Source organism: Vicia villosa, linkage group LG7, assembly GCF_029867415.1.
Source record: "Vicia villosa cultivar HV-30 ecotype Madison, WI linkage group LG7, Vvil1.0, whole genome shotgun sequence".
In the NCBI taxonomy this organism is placed as follows: domain Eukaryota; kingdom Viridiplantae; phylum Streptophyta; class Magnoliopsida; order Fabales; family Fabaceae; genus Vicia; species Vicia villosa.
Genome location: NC_081186.1, coordinates 80,229,139 through 80,248,333, shown reverse-complemented (window position 1 = coordinate 80,248,333; position 19,195 = coordinate 80,229,139). Strand labels below are relative to the sequence as shown.

General features: G+C 35.1%; 1 protein-coding gene across 1 annotated transcript; it reads right to left on the bottom strand.

The window, feature by feature from the left end:
* Window positions 1-1,599: 1,599 nt before the first annotated feature.
* On the bottom strand, window positions 1,600-3,219 carry LOC131617587 (leghemoglobin Lb120-34-like). Its single transcript, XM_058888850.1, has 4 exons — window positions 3,050-3,219; window positions 2,820-2,931; window positions 2,074-2,181; window positions 1,600-1,861 (listed from the first exon to the last, which is right to left on the bottom strand). Exons 1-4 carry the CDS (start codon window positions 3,139-3,141, stop codon window positions 1,733-1,735), a joined length of 441 nt encoding a protein of 146 aa, XP_058744833.1. The 5' UTR covers window positions 3,142-3,219; the 3' UTR covers window positions 1,600-1,732.
* Window positions 3,220-19,195: the final 15,976 nt, after the last annotated feature.

Genomic DNA, 19,195 nt, shown 5'->3' with positions numbered 1-19,195 from the left:
ATTTTTAGATCTATGTGCTTGTAGGTACAGATATCTGCAAATATCATATGTTCATAATGGTTTCGATGATGAACACACTATATGTCTAAGTAATTATGTGAAATCTTCATTTGTCAAGAATAAGGGACGTTTTTTGTAAGATCAAGATATCAAGTCAGATTCAACGATGGAAACACGTAATGTCAAACGATGTTCGATGAAGTCTTTGATCTTATGTCTAATAAACCCTAATGATGGCATGCATCAATAAGCTATATCAAGCTTCATCACTTATTAAAATCAAGTTTCAGATGAAGTTCTAAACCAGTGATGAATCTGGCAAGTGATCTGGAAGTGTAAAGAATGTGTAAAGAGAGGAAGTGTAAAATTTTGGCTGGTCCTGAGTGATCAATTGATTATAAATGTATAAAAGTAATTATATAATTACTAATTCAACTCACACACTCGCTATTGTGAATCCTTGCATGTCTAAGTATACAAAATCAAAGTGATAGCAAGTGTTAAATTTAAGAGTATCAATCCCATAGAGATTGTATTAACTTAAGTTAATTTTTAAGTCAAAAGTTGTGAATAGTCGTGAGTAGAAAATAATAATAGTTGTTGTCACATATTCATAATTAATATTAATAACTAATGGTAAGGAAGTTTAATAATTATGAGAGTATGTTTAGCAAGTATCTATTTAATGAGTTTCACTTAGTGTATTAGTACGATGAGATCTGTCGTGATAGATGAGGCCAAAATGTGATTTAGTGGTGTATGCCGACAACGGCATAATAAATGCAACAAATAGTTATGGAAATAATTCTTAAGTTTCCCAATAGGATAAGTGCATGACTTTGCTAAGTTTTGATTTCCCCTGTGGTTCTAGTTCTTTATCAGATGACAAATATTCCTATTTACTTTTTTATCCATATTTGTCATGATTTACATTCATCAAAGGATTCCTCAATATTAATAGGATTTTTCTATTCATTAGATGATCACCCAAAGAAATAAATATGTATCATTAAAACATGTGATAAAATATATCATTAGAATCACATCACAATACACAAATATGTTAATTTACATTAAACTTTGTGTTGCATGAAATAAAGAGTTTATTTCATGGTGAGCTGAGGAAATACATCAAAATAGGATCTAAAGCCTAACATTTCTAAAAAACAAGAAAAGGAAAATATAAAACTAAGAATGACACTTTTACTTCTTGCAGTATTCAACCAGCAAGAGGCGAGTAATGTCACGCCTGACTGAATGATATTCTTCAAAAATGTTAAGGCAAGAGAAGCATTGGAATCTAGTTCATCCTCCCTTCCATCTTGATGAAATATTTTTCAATAAGTGTTTTTAATGTCTGGACCTCCTTTTGACTCCTCATGTTGGTCCTTTTATAGCTTTCGTAACTTCTTGGTCCTTTTAAAGTTCCTAAAGAACTAGCTTGCAATGCGAGTACGTGCTCTCACATGAGAAGCAACGCATTATTGTGAGAATTAGGTTTTTCTTTCTCATTTAAAATATCTGCTAAACATATCTAAAATGTCCTACACTTATTCTTTAAGCATAAAACTACCATAAGTATAATAATCAACAAATGTTAACATAATTAATATGCTATCGAAATTTGAGTGTTATAGTTTTAACAATATTTATTATAGAAACTTGGCTATCAAGTTTTAGTAATACAAATCTTATTTCATAAATTCATTTGTAAATATAGATCATTACAAGTTTAACTCATTGCCTTCTTAATAGCATCAGCCAATCCTTCATAGGCTACTTCCCAAGCAGCACTCAATTCTTCGCTCCATTTGTCTCCTGATACTTCCTTTATGGTTTCCAGCAGTGCTTCTTTGACCACCTACAAGACACCAAAAACATGAAATTTTAACTATTAAAAAATTGGAATGTCATAAAGATGAAAATATTTATTGAAAACTATATATATATATTCTGTTTAAATTTTAAGAATATTTTCAAAAATGAAGAAAAAATAAAGAATGAAAGTAAAATAACTTAATAGCAATAATTCATCGTTCTTTTGGAAACTTTGTTAGTTACGTTCATACTTACCACAAAATGGGGATCAAGTACTCCCTTCTGAATGTGAATGGCACCCAATGTAGCATCTCCTAAAACAACTTTTCCTGATGTTTGAAGTTGAGCAGCTGAGTCGCGCACCTTTAATTCAAAAAGTATAAATATTTTAATATTTATAATGTCTATCTTAATAAAAAAAATTAAATAAATACAAATTAAATTTGATATAATTCTTATTATAGTAAGAGATTACACAGTATAAAGATGAAAAACATTAATTTATTTTTGATTTTAATTGAAAATTCTTACCAACTAATTAAAATTAAACAAGAATTAATTACTTATAAGTTTTATTGCACTTTCAATCTCCTACACAATTATGAAATTTTGGCTCTCTATATCTCAATTGTGTGGAGTAGGTCGCATGGATATCACAATTATAAAAATCATATTTCTTCAAAGTTAGAATTCAACATGAGTTTAAGTTGGTATTGACTTAAATCATAGCTTCTCAATCTATCATTGCCAAAGAATATAATATAACTTTTAAGAATTATGAAAGGTCAAATTCGCAATACACGAACATAGAAAGTCCAAATTTTATAATGTTGTTAGTTATGATATTCAACTTAGAATGAAACATTAAATATTTAAAATAGAACATGACGTGTTGTTATTTAGAATAAGATATAATGACTATTATTTTTAAGAATAGAATTATTGTTAAATGAAGAATAAATAAATAAAATGAAAGTTAATTAAAAATAAATTACACTCACCATTCCAAAAACTTTTTCAGCATGGGCTTGAAGTTTAGGGCTATCCACTACTCCAGACGAATCCTTAAGAAAAGAGAACATTCCCTTTGCAGTTGGTGCTTTTTTCAATATACTATTTTGATTAAAACCACACAATTATTAATGTTAATTTACCCCATTGCTTTTAAACCAAAAATTAACAAAAAGAAAAAATAGAAAGAAAAAAAACAATCAAAATATTTAACTCTTACATAGTATAGAACAGAACACTATTGCCAGGGTTTTGTTTAAATAACTCCCATGAGCTATTAACTAAAGCTTCTTGCTTTTCAGTGAAACCCATTTTTCTCTTCTTTTTCTTTTTTTTTTCTTCTTTTTGCTGTGTTATTTGTGTTGGCAATGTGATAATTTTGCCTTCAATATTTGTTTATATAGAAAACATTGAGATTTATAGAAATAGAGTTGGTTTACGGTGATTATTTTTAAATAATCTATTTGCTTGTGGAGATGTCCATTGACATAATTAAAGAGACAAGAATCTTTTCCGAAACTTAATATTCAATTTTTTCATAAAGTTAATAAATATTTAAAATAAAAATTTCAACATTAATATAAATATTATTTCATTCATTCAATAATTAATACCATTTTCCTCCAATCTTATTATTAGCAAATTATGTGTTATCCCCTTTTATTTAAAAAGAAAATTATTTAACAAACAAAAACAAATTTATTCATCTATTGGGTCAACCCATTTCTGCCCGGTTATAAAATTAATCCAACTTTTACTTTTATCTTGGATAGCACTATTAGCCAACTAGTGGACTACATTGTTGTTTAATCCACTGATATGGGTTATAGACCCCTTTTGAAGCCTATTAGGGTTTATTGAACGCTAGACACCAATCTAATCATATGTGTTATATCACTCTCAATTTTCTTTCTGCTTAAACCTACTGTCATTCTCTGAAATTTCCTTCACAATGTTGACCAAAACTTTGTTATTAGTTTGAATTTTCACACTTTAAGCTTTCATCTTTTTAGCAATTTCAAACGTGTTGATAACCGCTTGACATTTCACCATTACTAGTTTTGAAACCTAATTTGATTCCTGGTAGTTATTTTGATTATGTTGTAGCTTTCATCTCTAAACCAAGATCATAGGTTCCACTCACCCTCAACCTCAAGATTAGTGTTTGTACTTATAGTTATTTTTTTTTATCCTATGTTTTATTGTTACAAATCATCTTCGTGTTTTTCTCATCTGATGTGTTCAAGGTATGATGTTGAACATTATTCTCATACCTTTGCATGTTGCTTCTATACTTCTTTTCCTTGCCTTATATCACTTTCCTTATTTTTAGTTGTATACGAGATAATCTAGTTTATCCTCAAGATTTTGCTGCAATTTTGTCAATTTCATCTATGTTATTGAAATTTTTCTTGATGATTCTCATTTAAACGGTCTTTTTAGCCTTGGTCTAGTATGGTTATGGATATTCTTCTCTTATGTTTTCTTGATTTTTCCTCTTTTGACCTTTTGCATGTTGTTTTCATTTCCTTTGGTGGCTCTGTTCACTTCATCATTATTAGTTTGATCACCCTTCTGTATGTTGTGATGTTGGTAAATGATCCCCACATTGTAAATTTACTGATGATGATGCTCTGCAAGGTTAATATTGTTTTTACCTTTAACCTCATATATATTACTTTGATTTTTTTGTCCCAATACCACTATTTTTTCCTTGATGAATACACTTAAGTTCCTCTTGCAGGTTATTTGTTTTGCTTCTTTTATTTTTTGTGTTTTCAAGATTATCATGGTAAGTGTTATTCTTCTTTTTTCACACCATTGATTGTTCATCTCCTCACCTTGATTTTTGACAATTGGTTGCATATTGTTGTCATTCTAATGATCTCTGTAGTTTTTTTTACTGAAACGTCAGTTAACTTGGCTAAGCTAAGACCTAAGATTCAATTTTTTTTACTGAAACGTCAGTTAACTTGTGCTTTTTAGCATGGTTGTTGTTTATATAGCTTTGTTGATTGTTACTATTTGTATATCTATGCTTGGTATTTTTGTTTCTCTGCTCTTCATTTTTACTAATGTATTTAGCATACATGATGGCTTCTTCAATAGTATTCTTTATATTCTTAAAGATATACTTGTTTCTGGCCCACTAGATACACTAAATAATGCCTAAGTCCGTATTCATGGTATCTTTATTATTTGTTTTAATAGTCTACCAAAGCCAAATTCAATTGCCTCATTCTAATTATAATCAAACTTTAAGTTCAGGTTTATAATATGAAGATTCTTTTATTTTGACTTTGCATAGAATTTGACTCACAAACTAAGCTTATGTGATGCGTCTACTATGTAATTTAAGAAAATAGTCATTATTTCAGTAAATGATAAGTCATTAATTTTGATAATTAAATAGTTATTTGTAAAACATAATGTTTTAAACCACTATATTTTTCAATTATTCATCTTATTTCTTTCACCCAAATTTCCAGGCTTGATACCTTTCATACCTTGTGATACTAGAACAACGTAGAATGACGAAGACACCATTGGAGAAGAGTTTGCTTAGTTTCATTGTATTTTTCATTGTGTTGTTCCTTTTTGTTGTCCATTGTATTTTTTTGTCATTAAAGTAAGGGGTTCTAAAAATGGTGAAAGTAAAACATTAATAACCTTTTTTCTCTTCTTCTTTTATATTTCCACCTTTCTAGAAAAATCTACCGGCTTAGGATAATGTTATGGAAGGTTTGAAATCCACTCCTCTCCTTAAGGTAGAAGTGGGTAAGAAAACCAAACTTATTCACGCTCGAGATGTTATATCCTTATAATTTAATGCTGACATGATCAGTGGGTTTCATAATGGTATTAAATTTTCTAGCACAAGACGCGAGGAGGATGTGATATTGGAGCCTTATTCAAGGAAAGAGATGGCCAACATGGATGTCTCTAGCAAGTATTCTGCTCCTTATTTTTACCTCCACCTACATGATATTCACGAGCTGAGGGTTTTAGTTCCCTTTAATTCTTTTAAGATAGATTTTCTAACGACATCAACGTTGCCCTTTCTCATATTACTCCCAATGTATAAAGCATGCTTAGGGGTTTTTCATATAGTCTATTGTATCATTGGCATGTCTCCCACTGTGAGGGTGTTCTTTGCTTTTAGAATTTATTTCCAATAATGGTTGGGTAACATTGTGTCTTTGTCAGACGGATGTTTTTTGAATCCCTTTGCAAATCCTTACGAGGATTAGAAGGATAAGTTTATGCAAGTGGGAGAGCGAGGTGGTGCCTCTCTAGTCACCACAAGAGTGAGGGTCGACCATCTCTTTCCTCTAGTTTAGATAAATTGTGGAACGAGATGAATTCTGAAGAAATCCAGAATAAAATTATTCTGATTCAAGCAGCTATAGCTAAAGATCAAAATTATAAAGTCAAAGAGCAAAGCTCCCAACAAATATCTATAGGAAATTTGAAGAACTTCTTCCAGAGAAAATATCCAAATGAAACGGAAAAAGAAATTACGGTTAAAACTTTGGATTATATGAAGAATCAATTCTCCACTTTTCCAACTAAAACATCAAAAGATGAAAATTCATCCATGAAGACTAGCTCTTCTATGGGATCAATAGATTCCAACACTTTGATTGTTTAGCAGGAGAAGCCCAAGATGGGGACCCTATTGCTGAAGATTTTTGGGATGCAATGATTCAATCTATGACTCAGAAATCAAAAGACAAAGCCAAGAGATAATAAAGAATCTCAAGGCAAAGAGAAAAGACAGCAGAGAATCTTATCTTGTCTACCATTTCAAAAACAATAAATAATTTGAAAAGATAGGAATCCTATCTTAAGAGAAAAAACGATGCCAAAGACAAAAGCAAAGATAAGAAAGAATCTTATCTTGGAAGAAGGCCCATGCAAACACCGTTTCTTGAAATAGTGAAAGAATATTTTCTGCTTTTTGTAAGAAAGTTCATTTTATTGTGAATTATTATTGTGACGATGGGGCTCAATGTGTACCCGACATTAATAATTCATCTCTGTTTGTTGTAACCGCCTATCATAGGTACCTCTTACGGGCTTAAATAATAAGCCTTTGTATGCCTATATGACAGGAATTTCTTTTCTTTTGTAGACTCACAATTTTAAATAATTAGTATATCTATGCTTGGTATTTTTGTTTCTCTGCTCTTCATTTTTACTAATGTATTTAGCATACATGATGGCTTCTTCAATAGTATTCTTGATATTCTTACAGATATACTTGTTTCTGGCCCACTAGATACACTAAAGAATGCCTAAGTCAGTATTTATGGTATCTTTATTCTTTGCTTTAATAGTCTACCAAAGCCAAATTCAATTGCCTCATTCTAATTATAATCAAACTTTAAGTTCAGGTTTATAATATGAAGATTCTTTTATTTTGACTTTGCATAGAATTTGACTCACAAACTAAGCTTATGTGATGCATCTACTATGTAATTTAAGAAATTAGTTCATTATTTCAATAAATGATAAGTCATTAATTTTGATAATTAAATAGTTATTTGTAAAACATAATGTTTTAAACCACTATATTTTTCAATTGTTCATCTTATTTCTTTCACCCAAATTTTCAGGCTTAATACCTTTCATACCTTGTGATACTAGAACAACATAGAATGACGAAGACACCATTAGAAAAGAGTTTGCTTAGTTTCATTGTATTTTTCATTGTGTTGTTCCTTTTTGTTGTCCATCGTATTTGTTTGTCATTAAAGTAAGGGGTTCTAAAAATGGTGAAAGTAAAACATTAATAACCTTTTTTCTCTTCTTCTTTTATATTTCCACCTTTCTAGAAAAATCTACCGGCTTAGGGTAATATTATGGAAGGTGAGAAATCCACTCCTCTCCTTAAGGTAGAAGTGGGTAAGAAAACCAAACTTATTCACGCTCGAGATATTATATCCTTATAATTTAATGCTGACATGATCAGTGGGTTTCATAATGGTATTAAATTTTCTAGCACAAGACGCGAGGAGGATGTGATATTGGAGCCTTATTCAAGGAAAGAGATGGCCAACATGGATGTCTCTAGCAAGTATTCTGCTCCTTATTTTTACCTCCACTTGCATGATATTCACGAGCTGAGGGTTTTAGTTCCCTTTAATTCTTTTAAGATAGATTTTCTAATGACATCAATGTCGCCCTTTCTCATATTACTCCCAATGTATAAAGCATGCTTAGGGGTTTTTCATATAGTCTATTGTATCATGGGCGTGTTGATCGGAAAATAGCAAGTGTACTACTTTTGTTACCGATGTAGTTATTAAAATGGAGTTGAATCCAAGTATCGATCACAAGGACTGCGAATAAAGTATAAGCCAGTACTGAACTTCAATTGAACAAAAAGCTATTGTTGGGTTTTTGATTTGCTTGATGAAACTACTAACTGTTTATAATTAAAAACGATAAGTAAATGATGATTTGGTTCACAAATGAGAAAGCATGCTAAGGTTGATGTATAAATCTTATGTAACCCCTTGAAAACATCGTTGTTCATGAAAAGATGTGACCACAATTGAGTATCAATTCTATAAAATAGTTTTCCCTAATTCCTTAGTGGAGAACTTCTTAATACTTAAAAGTCAATTTCAATTCCTCAATAATTGATTTTAGTATTAAGGCATTATGCCTCGTGTTCTAGAATGGATGATCACTATGGTGAAATCCTTATTCCTAAGTGATTTACCGGTAATGTTTTGATTCAAAACGCATTAGAGTGGTGTGTCAAGCCTAACCCTAATCATAGATCAACAAAATATTTTCCAATACAATGAAGCATTAAAATCTTTGAATCATAAACTCAAATTATAAAAACATCAAATTCATCACAACGGTTTTAACAAGTCATTACATGAAAAGATTTAGGGACATCACCCTAGCATGAAATAGTTTAGCTACTCATAATGTTTAAGAAAATAACAAGAGTAATTGAAGTCATTACAAGAAATTAGTGGTTGATATGATCTCCAATCGCGAGTGCTCTTGAAGATCTTCTTCCAAAACCCTTGACTCTTCTTTCTCTATAATTCTCTATGCCCAATGATCCAAGATGCCTCTTTCCTCTTCCTGTTAGGTTTTAGTAGTGTTGGCAGTCATCCCTCGTCTCCGAAAGGTCCAAAATACCCTTAATGAGTTCAAGGCTTTCAAAATATCAAAAGTTGGAAATCTGCCCGCGCCTACCAACACGGACCGTGTGCAGGAACACGGGTGCCCGTGTTGGTCAACTGCTTCAGCACCACAAATTCACTTTCTGCGCAGCTTTTCACACGGACCGTGTGCAGGAACACGGGTGCCCGTGTGAAACCTCTGTTTTGCTTCCCAAAAACATCTTTCCAGCCATCTTTTGACACGGCCCGTGTGCATGCACACGGGTGCCCGTGTTGACCTCAACTTTGGCTCTTTTGGCTACTTTCTCCTCTCGTGCTCGCCATAAGTCTCTACCTTTCCCGTGCATCAACCTGGCCACGCACAAACTAACAACCAACGCATAAAACGGCACTTGAATAACACTCAAAACACACTAACATGCAACAACGTCACACAATCGAAAAACAAGGAACTTAATTCAAAAACATATGACAATGCCACTTAGTATTACCAAGATTGCGAATTTCGGTCGGAAAAAGATGCGGAAACTTACTAGAAATGGTGACCGATCACAACCCCACACTTATCTCATTGCTTGTCCTCAAGTGATGTATAGAGACAAAACAGAGGTCACCAACGAGATTCTTTTCTCCACAACACAACCAGGTTTTTCGCAAGATTCCTTCACTTAGCAATCGAGTTTAAGGTTTCCTTCTTCAGACTATCAACGGCATTCCCACTTTCGAGCACGTTTTTCACCTGCAAGCTTTTCACACTCTCACAAAATCTCTCTGGGTTAAAGTGTCTACACTCATAGTATCGAGGCATGCATATTACTTTCAACTTTGAATAAATTCTCAAATCACTACACACAGAGATTACACACACTTTATGAGGTCTTAGGGATGTAACGTGGCTTTGGTTTGGTGGGTAAACAAGGAACGAGGTAACAAATGGTTTAGGTGCTCGGTGTAATACGGTGAACTGACTTTTTAATAATCGAAATGTCGCGGTAAGCAAGAGTCGCCACCGACTTTTATTTTATCCAAACAGGTTCGGAAAGGCAAAAAGAAACAGAAAAAAAACCTTTTTAAGAAATCTAAGTTCGGGGGGTAATTTATGCAAAGGGAAGGTGTAAGGCACCCTTTGCATCCATGGTTTCCCATGGGCTCTTAATTGCTTTGCTTGCTCGTTTGTTTAGAAAATGTAGATGAAAGAGATAGAGACTTTAGCTCGTAAATGAGCGTTGCCCTTTTGAAAAATTATGAGAAAGAATATAATGAAAGTTTGAGCATTGCAAGGCAATTAGGGGCAATTACCTTAAACTCAGATGATAGGTCTCTTTTTGCCTTTCAGAATGAGAGGGTCTATCCTTGCCATAAGAGGGCAGGAAGCCTTTCGTTTGGAGGTTGAAGGGTCATCGAAATATCCTTTGCCATAAGACTGTCCCATGCCATAGGAGGGCAGGTAGTCTAAGGCAAGGATCAGAATAAGCCATTTCGTAGGCAGCCAGAAGATACCTCAGCCTTTTTTCGTAGGCAACTTCCGAGGGTCGAGGTCATGTTAGTGTATCAAAGGCAGCATCATTTTTAGGGTCTCATAACCTTTATTCGAGGCAACATGGCTGAGGTATCTTCGAATTCGAGGGACGTGGCTTATTCTGCAAAAACACAAAGGCAACAGGCAACAAGGCAACAAGGCAACAGAGAGGTTACCCAAAGGGTGTGTGTGTGCAACAATCACGTGATTATATTCAGATATTTATCTTTTAATTAGTTATTCTAATTCAGTTTAAGGCTTGCACTCCCTAAGATTACTAACCACGCAGTATATAATAAAGCAATAAAGGGGAAGGGGACAATGAAACCAGCGGATCCCCAATGGGGTTTGACACAAGTAATAATAATAAAAGGCATAAAATAAAATGAGGTTTAGGGCTACCAATGACGTAGCTTTGGCAATTGATAAACCTGAAAAGGAGGAAGAACAAGAAGGCAAAGTACAGTGAGTGCATTATTAGTTCAGAAACAATCATAGTTAACTCTAATCAATAAAATAACAATAAAAGAAAAAAGGTAAAAGAAACTTAGCTTTGATTGACGAAGGTTGATAGTCGGAGGTAGCCTGAAGCATTGACTCTGACCATCTGAGAATTGACAGAAGAATAAAATACAGTGAGTGTATGGCTAATTCAACGACAATTAAGGCTAACTCTAATTTGGAGGGAAGAAACAAAAATAAAATAGAATGAATATTTAAAATAAATATGAAATAGGACTTAGCTTTTAATTTGACGTGGCGTGCAGTCGGAGTGTATTTGAAGCAACTCTGAAAATTTGACACAAAGGAGAGAACTGGAAATGCAGACCCTAACAATAAACCCCTAAGGTTTATTTATTAAGAAAACTTGTTGTGACCTGAATGCTAGAATCATGTATGGTCGAATCCAATGCTCACGATGGTATTACCTCGCAAAAACACGAAAATGGGAATACGAGTATATGTAGAACGATACATGAAAAGTGATAAAAATATTAACAAATTTAATAACGTAAAAAACAAAGTCACAAACGAAAGTATTAAATTCTTAAAGAAAGAAAGTATTAAACTATTTTTTTTGTATTTATTAATTAGCAATTTATTTACAAATTAACTATTCTATTTATACATTTAATTATTTTAATGATCTACAAATGTAATTCTTAAATAAAATAAAATAAATGACTTTTAAAACCATGTTAAACCATAACAACCAAAATGAAGCATGGAAATACATACTCTCTCCCACACGTGACGAACAGTATTCTCTGGTCTTCCTCATTCTTGACTTTTTTTCAAAATTATAGTAGGTCCAATTGGAAAGCGACACATGGCATGTTATTAACATAAAATAAATTGAAACTAAAGTCACAAGAATGAGAATTAAATCTCTTCTTCTTTACCGTCAAAACACAGTTCCATCACACCTCTTTCTTTTCTTCAATAATCAATTCCAAAACATCAAATACCACAGCAAGACAAAGCTTGTGAAAACGTTAGAAATAAGTGAAGCAAGACAAACCCAAAGCGGATCGGAGACAATCGTCATGGCCGGCGGAAGGGCGTGGTTCGTGTGGGTTACAAGCGGCAAATCGGAGGGCGCGGCGGATCGGATCTGGGCTGGAGCAAGGGCGTTTCCGATTTCGACTCAGTAAGGTCAGTCGTCGTGGATTTGTGGATGGTTGTTGTGCGTCAGTTCCACCGTTGTTGCTATATGATGATGATGTTGCAGGTTTTGAGTTTGAGATTTGAGGATGCTGGCCGGCGATGATGGAGACGTGTTGGATGTCACGCGTGTGCGCTTCGTTCTTCTTCTATTTCTATGCTTTGCTGTAACAATAAATAGATAAATAAATTAATTGAAACAAAGTTAATAGATAGATGATGATTGAAGGATTTGAAGCACATCCATTTTGATGTATTGCTGGTATGAAATCGCGGCTTCGGCGAAGGTGTCATGGCAGAGATCCTGTATGCGTTGTTGCTCCGAGCGCGGGATGTCGCGGCTGAAGCTGGTCGACACCAGGACTCGTTGGATGGCAGAGATCAAAGCCGACGGACGGAGCGACAATTGCATCTTCTTGAGTTGCTTTTCCTTTTCTTTCTTTTTTTTGATATTCTTTCTCCACCTGTAAATAAACAACAAAGCTATCAACGACAACAACAAGAATGATGCTATTCTCAATTCTTTTTCTCTGTTTTGACTTGTCTTTAGTGGATCGAGAATAGTAGATTTGCATTTCTTCTTCTTCCTGCACAAGAGACAAAGACAATAACACATAATACAAATAGAGACGAGATTCGGTTGACGTTGTTATGATCGGTTTCGTCGGTGCTGTGCTGAATACTGCTGCGTTTGGAATTGAAGATTGATGATGGAATTGAGTTAAGTTTATGAATGATTAGTTAAGATTGGTGGATGTTGTATGGAATTTGAGAGTTCTAGTGAGGATTTGCAGGTTTGATTAAAAGAGAATATGAAGGTGAGTTTGGAATTTACGGCCAAAACAGGATGTGTGAGAGTCAGGGTTAGAAATTAGGAATAAGGGTATTTTGTAGGTTAGGATTCGTGGGTCTCCCCTAGAGCAAATGTTTGTTATATATACAAAAAATAGGTTAACAAAATAGGAAAAAGTTAATTGGAATCCAGATAATTACTTAGAAAATAATCAATCAAATTAATTATTTCTAAAAGTAATTTGCTTGTTCCTCAAGTTGTAAAATAAAAATCAAAACTTCTTTTTTTTCTTTTGTATTTTTGAATACGTTATAATATTTTTTGACTAAAATAAACAAAAAAAGAAAAATTGACTATAAAAAAATAAATATTTAATTAATTACGAAAATTAAAATAAAAATGATAAAAAATGAATTTTTTTGTGATTTTTAATTAAATGAAAATAAAATTAAAACAAAAGTTAGGAGCAAATAAGAGGGAAAACTGTCAGAAGTGGGATTCGAACCCAGGACACTATATTCGTAAGCCTTACCGTCTTACCAACTAGCCCATGTCACTTATTCGGAACAAAATGACATTCGCAAATATATGAGGGCAAATTTTGGGGTATGACAGCTGCCCCTGTTCAATTATCTTAAACCTGAAGATGTAGAGTGGTTTGCGCGCCAGTCGGCATCTGAAGGTGGAAGATGATTGAACATAAGAATACCAAGAAATTTGCCCTATTTGAAGTAGGGACTTTTGTCGGAGATGGGCTTGTGGATGCCATCTGGTAGTTGAATCTTGAGAAGATGTGGTTTGCGCGTTGATCGTGTCATTACCGTTCGTGGTAGATGAATTAGATCCTTGGGAATTGATCGTGTCAGTATCGTTCGTGATACTTGAATTAGATCTTGGAAAGATGATTGTGTCTTCATCGTTCGTGATGATAGAATTAGATCTGAGGAGATAATCGTGTCTTCATCGTTCGTGATGATAGAATTAGATTCTCTTGTCGTGTCAGCACCATTCGTAGTGACTGAATTAGACCGTGGACGTCAGTGATCGTGTCTACACCGTTCGTGATGATAGAATTAGACCTCTGAAATTTGATCGTGTCAGTACCGTTCGTAGTATCTGAATTAGATCTTCTGTCGTGTCAGTACCGTTCGTAGTAGCTGAATTAGACTGAAAAGGGTCAGTGATCGTGTCTACACCGTTCGTGATGATAGAATTAGATCTCTGAGAGTTGACCGTGTCAGTACCGTTCGTAGTATCTGAATTAGATCTTTTGTCGTGTCAGTACTGTTCGTAGTATCTGAATTAGACTTTGAAAGTGATCGTGTCATTACCGTTCGTGGTAAATGAATTAGATCTTCGAGCGTTGATCGTGTCAGTACCATTCGTAGTAGCTGAATTAGATCTTGGAAAGTTGGAGATTTCGTTCATTTGTCGGTACCTGTATTCTGAAAAAGGTAAGATTAATCTTTATGCAATGTCATGATGCATGTGTTATGAGTTTCTCAAAATAAATGAGAAACTTGTATATGAGACAATGTATGCAATGTATGAATATGTTTATGATATATGATGTCAGAATGTGGTTTGTCCTTGATTGAGAAAATAAATCTCTGCATCATTGTGATTTTGATATATGATCTTTTTGAAGATGCTCAGCTGGGGATTTATGATTTCTGCTTGGGGACAATCAGTAACTTGATGCACCCTGATTGGGAATAAAAATATTAGTAAACCATGTTGGAGAAGAGCGAAGTGTTGAAGAAACCGGTTGTGTTGAAGATGTAAACTCTATTGGGGAGCCATATCTTTGTCGGGACGAGAGCATTTGAAGATATCTTCTTAATGATTGCTCTGTGGGGATATGATCTTGTGAACCCGACTCTGTGGGGGAGACATGGGTGTCTTGAAAGTTGCCCCCAGATTGTTTGGACAAATAGTTTGAAACCTACTTGAGGTGTATGCCTTTGATTGTTTGGCTTTTGAGAGATTCTTATAATCTTGACTGGATTGCCCCAGATTGGTTGGGCAAAGCATGCCATGCCCCTTGTATACGTAGGATACATTGCTTCTCGGCGTAATCTTGTCTGTCGGGATAACTTTCAGTCATTAGTTGTACCCTGTGCAAATTCTTTCTGTTGCTAACATTTGAAATTATGTAGCAGAATTTGTTTAATAATGAATTCATGAGATGCAATGCATACGTTTGTCTCGAGTTTTTTGAAAAAACATTAAAACCGAAGATGTAGAAGCGTGATATTTGTAAAAACATGCTATTTGTAACAATGTGATGTTTGTAAAAGAGAAATATCAACTCAGCATTTTAGGTAAACCTTAAGGAGTCGGGATACCTTTGTTATGACAGTATGCTTTCGAACTAACCATGCTTCAGTTAGGACTTTCAAGGGTTGTAACGTGGCTTGGTTCACGGTTTAAGAAACAAAGGATAATGGCTCAAAATTTGATTGTACCCACCCCTCTTCGTGATGATCTTCAGTCCTAAGCTCAGTCAACTCAACTTATGCATTCAGGTTCCAAGAGACTTTTGAATTTGCACCTTTGATGGTTGATGGTTCACAAGCAGAGAGAACTTTTGAGATGGCAGTCACTTCTTCCTTTTGGTAGTCATAACTTTGAGTTGTTCAAGAATTTATTGACTTCTTTTTTCATCTTTTGATATCCCTAACTTTTGCCTGAACTGTCTCTTTTGAGCTTACAGTCAGCGGGACGCCTTGATTTTTGCCTAAGTCCTTTTTGACTTAGCAGGCTTTTCTTTGTATATATGTTTCTTCCATTTTTTTTTGAAAGATATTGACTGCCTTGCTTAATGATTGATGAACCATCATTGTCTTTTGATTGACATTTCCGACACTTCTTTGATGTGTGCGGCTGAGCGTTTGTGATTGAAACCTTTGTTGAAAGGTGTACTGAATGATTCTCTTAAAATAGAATGCACAGCCAAATTAACTGAGAACTACCCTGCCCCAGGTTATGATAAAGGGTTTTAGTTCAAAAAAAGAAACTTCTACTTCTTAGGCTCAAGGGGGTTGACGAGGGATTAACATCCTTATTTCTCCACTGTTTAGGAATTGAAATAATGCCTGTACATCGTCAACATAGTCCGTTCAAAAGCATACTGTATGAGGTTGCGGTATCGTTTTCGTCATCCTCCTTTAAAAGGCTTACAGCTTAGCAGGAGTTGAGTATCACAAAACATATGCAGAGTAACGACATAATTTAAAAAGAGTGATAGCGAAATAATTTATTCAAGACAAACATATGCAATGCACTGATGATGATTATTAAAACAAATAATGTCTATCATAATTGGAGTGTTTAAACAAACAGAATAGAAATTGCAAATGAAAGTAAATCTAATGATCTAAAAAGTTCATCCTTCTAGGTATTAATCAATCTTTTTGTGATTAGGCATGGGAGCAGTGATCACCACGGGGGTCTTGGGATGATAGAATTCAATTTCACCAGCATCAATCATGTCTTGAATCTTGTTCTTCAATGGCCAACAATCATTCGTATCATGCCCAGGACTATTGGAGTGATATGCACACCTCGCATTGGGCTTGTAGCAGGTGTTAGAATTCTTTGGCTCGATTGCCCTGAGCGTCTGGAACATATGAGTGAATTGATTGTTGTGACTCAGTTGTCGTGATTCCATTATCGTGACTCAGTTGTCGTGACTTTGTTGTCGTGATTCCATTATCGTGACTCAGTTGTCGTGATTCCATTATCGTGACTCTGTTGTCGTGGTCTTTTCTGATTTGAGTGTCATGATTAAATCTTTAATGGCACGCTTCAACGGTCTACCATCCTTTACACCATAACCAGGATTGTTCGAATAATAAGCGCATCGCGCATTGTAATTGTACCCCAAGAATAGGAGTGCCTTTAATTCTTCTTGCCCCTTGGCCAAGTTAAAGATCATCTCTCGGAATTGGTTATTCTGAGCCTGAAGATTTTTGACTGATTGCTCGAGACCCATTTGTTCTGAAATAAATGGCGTGGTGAGAAACCTGTGGATGGAAACCTGTGATGCAATGTTATGAATGCAGATACAATATTTTCAAGGATCTCCGGAAATTTAGTTAGCAACGTAAAAAATGATTTGGTCGCTTCTTCGTTCGAAGAACTCTGATTTTTGGATGTTCTTCTATGGGAATCAAGCTCACCATATCTAGTGGGTCATAGCCTCTGATTCGGGAACTTCTGACTTTGAAGGTACATGGCTAGAGGAAAATAAATCCTCTTGCCCCTTAATAGGTACAGCATCTTTGAATTAGGAGACATGTGGCTAGAGGAAAATAAATCCTCTTGCCCCTTGATTAGGAATTCAGTCCTTGATAAGAGCACCTGAAATTGTGCGCCCTAAATCCCTAAGATCCTTGAAAGGGTTAGCTAAGTCATGTTATGCTTATGATGTCATGATGTTATGCGAATGCAATGCATTAGGCATAGTGTGAGATAGTAAGGACAAACAAGTCATTTTAACAAAACCTGCAAGGAAACGAAGGTTAGTAGCAAACATAGGCAAGTCACACAAGTCACACAATTTTTGGCTTAAGGCTCGCATGGGGTCTGATCAGGTGTCCTTCCCAAGGGTATTTCTATGGATAAGGAGATATCAGCAACGGGTTCTACTAAGTGACCCAGAATTGTCAGCCCTCCTAAAGCACCCTCGAACATGATACATACATACCATGCAATGATACTTTGAGAAAGAACCTATCTGAGTTGTAGTATCGGGTAGCGACTATGCTCTCAACATACATCAAGAGTAGTCCCCCCACTACGTTCCTAAAAGTCAAGATGGGTTAAAGGTAACTAAAGGTCCTTAAGCTCCGACTCACCCACGGACATCCGCACGAACCTCCCTCATACAAGAGAAGCATGCGAACAACCATAGAGGCCTAACTTAAGCGTGAACTCTCATATTGACCAATCCTCCACATACATGAAGGAGGTCGCCATGACTATGCCACTTCCTATCTTAGGTGTTCTTGAATCCGGGTGTAGGATTCGTCCTTCAGTTAATTCCCAAAACAGCCCTGAAAAATAAAGCAAGCAAAGCAAACAAATAGAATACAATTAAGTGATCCTAAGCTTTTAAGGTAACCCCTCTTTTATTCGAAAAGTCCCCAGCAGAGTCGCCAGTTCTGTAATACGGTGAACTGACTTTTTAATAATCGAAATGTCGCGGTAAGCAAGAGTCGCCACCGACTTTTATTTTATCCAAACAGGTTCGGAAAGGCAAAAAGAAACAGAAAAAAAACCTTTTTAAGAAATCTAAGTTCGGGGGGTAATTTATGCAAAGGGAAGGTGTAAGGCACCCTTTGCATCCATGGTTTCCCATGGGCTCTTAATTGCTTTGCTTGCTCGTTTGTTTAGAAAATGTAGATGAAAGAGATAGAGACTTTAGCTCGTAAATGAGCGTTGCCCTTTTGAAAAATTATGAGAAAGAATATAATGAAAGTTTGAGCATTGCAAGGCAATTAGGGGCAATTACCTTAAACTCAGATGATAGGTCTCTTTTTGCCTTTCAGAATGAGAGGGTCTATCCTTGCCATAAGAGGGCAGGAAGCCTTTCGTTTGGAGGTTGAAGGGTCATCGAAATATCCTTTGCCATAAGACTGTCCCATGCCATAGGAGGGCAGGTAGTCTAAGGCAAGGATCAGAATAAGCCATTTCGTAGGCAGCCAGAAGATACCTCAGCCTTTTTTCGTAGGCAACTTCCGAGGGTCGAGGTCATGTTAGTGTATCGAAGGCAGCATCATTTTTAGGGTCTCATAACCTTTATTCGAGGCAACATGGCTGAGGTATCTTCGAATTCGAGGGACGTGGCTTATTCTGCAAAAACACAAAGGCAACAGGCAACAAGGCAACAAGGCAACAGAGAGGTTACCCAAAGGGTGTGTGTGTGCAACAATCACGTGATTATATTCAGATATTTATCTTTTAATTAGTTATTCTAATTCAGTTTAAGGCTTGCACTCCCTAAGATTACTAACCACGCAGTATATAATAAAGCAATAAAGGGGAAGGGGACAATGAAACCAGCGGATCCCCAATGGGGTTTGACACAAGTAATAATAATAAAAGGCATAAAATAAAATGAGGTTTAGGGTTACCAATGACGTAGCTTTGGCAATTGATAAACCTGAAAAGGAGGAAGAACAAGAAGGCAAAGTACAGTGAGTGCATTATTAGTTCAGAAACAATCATAGT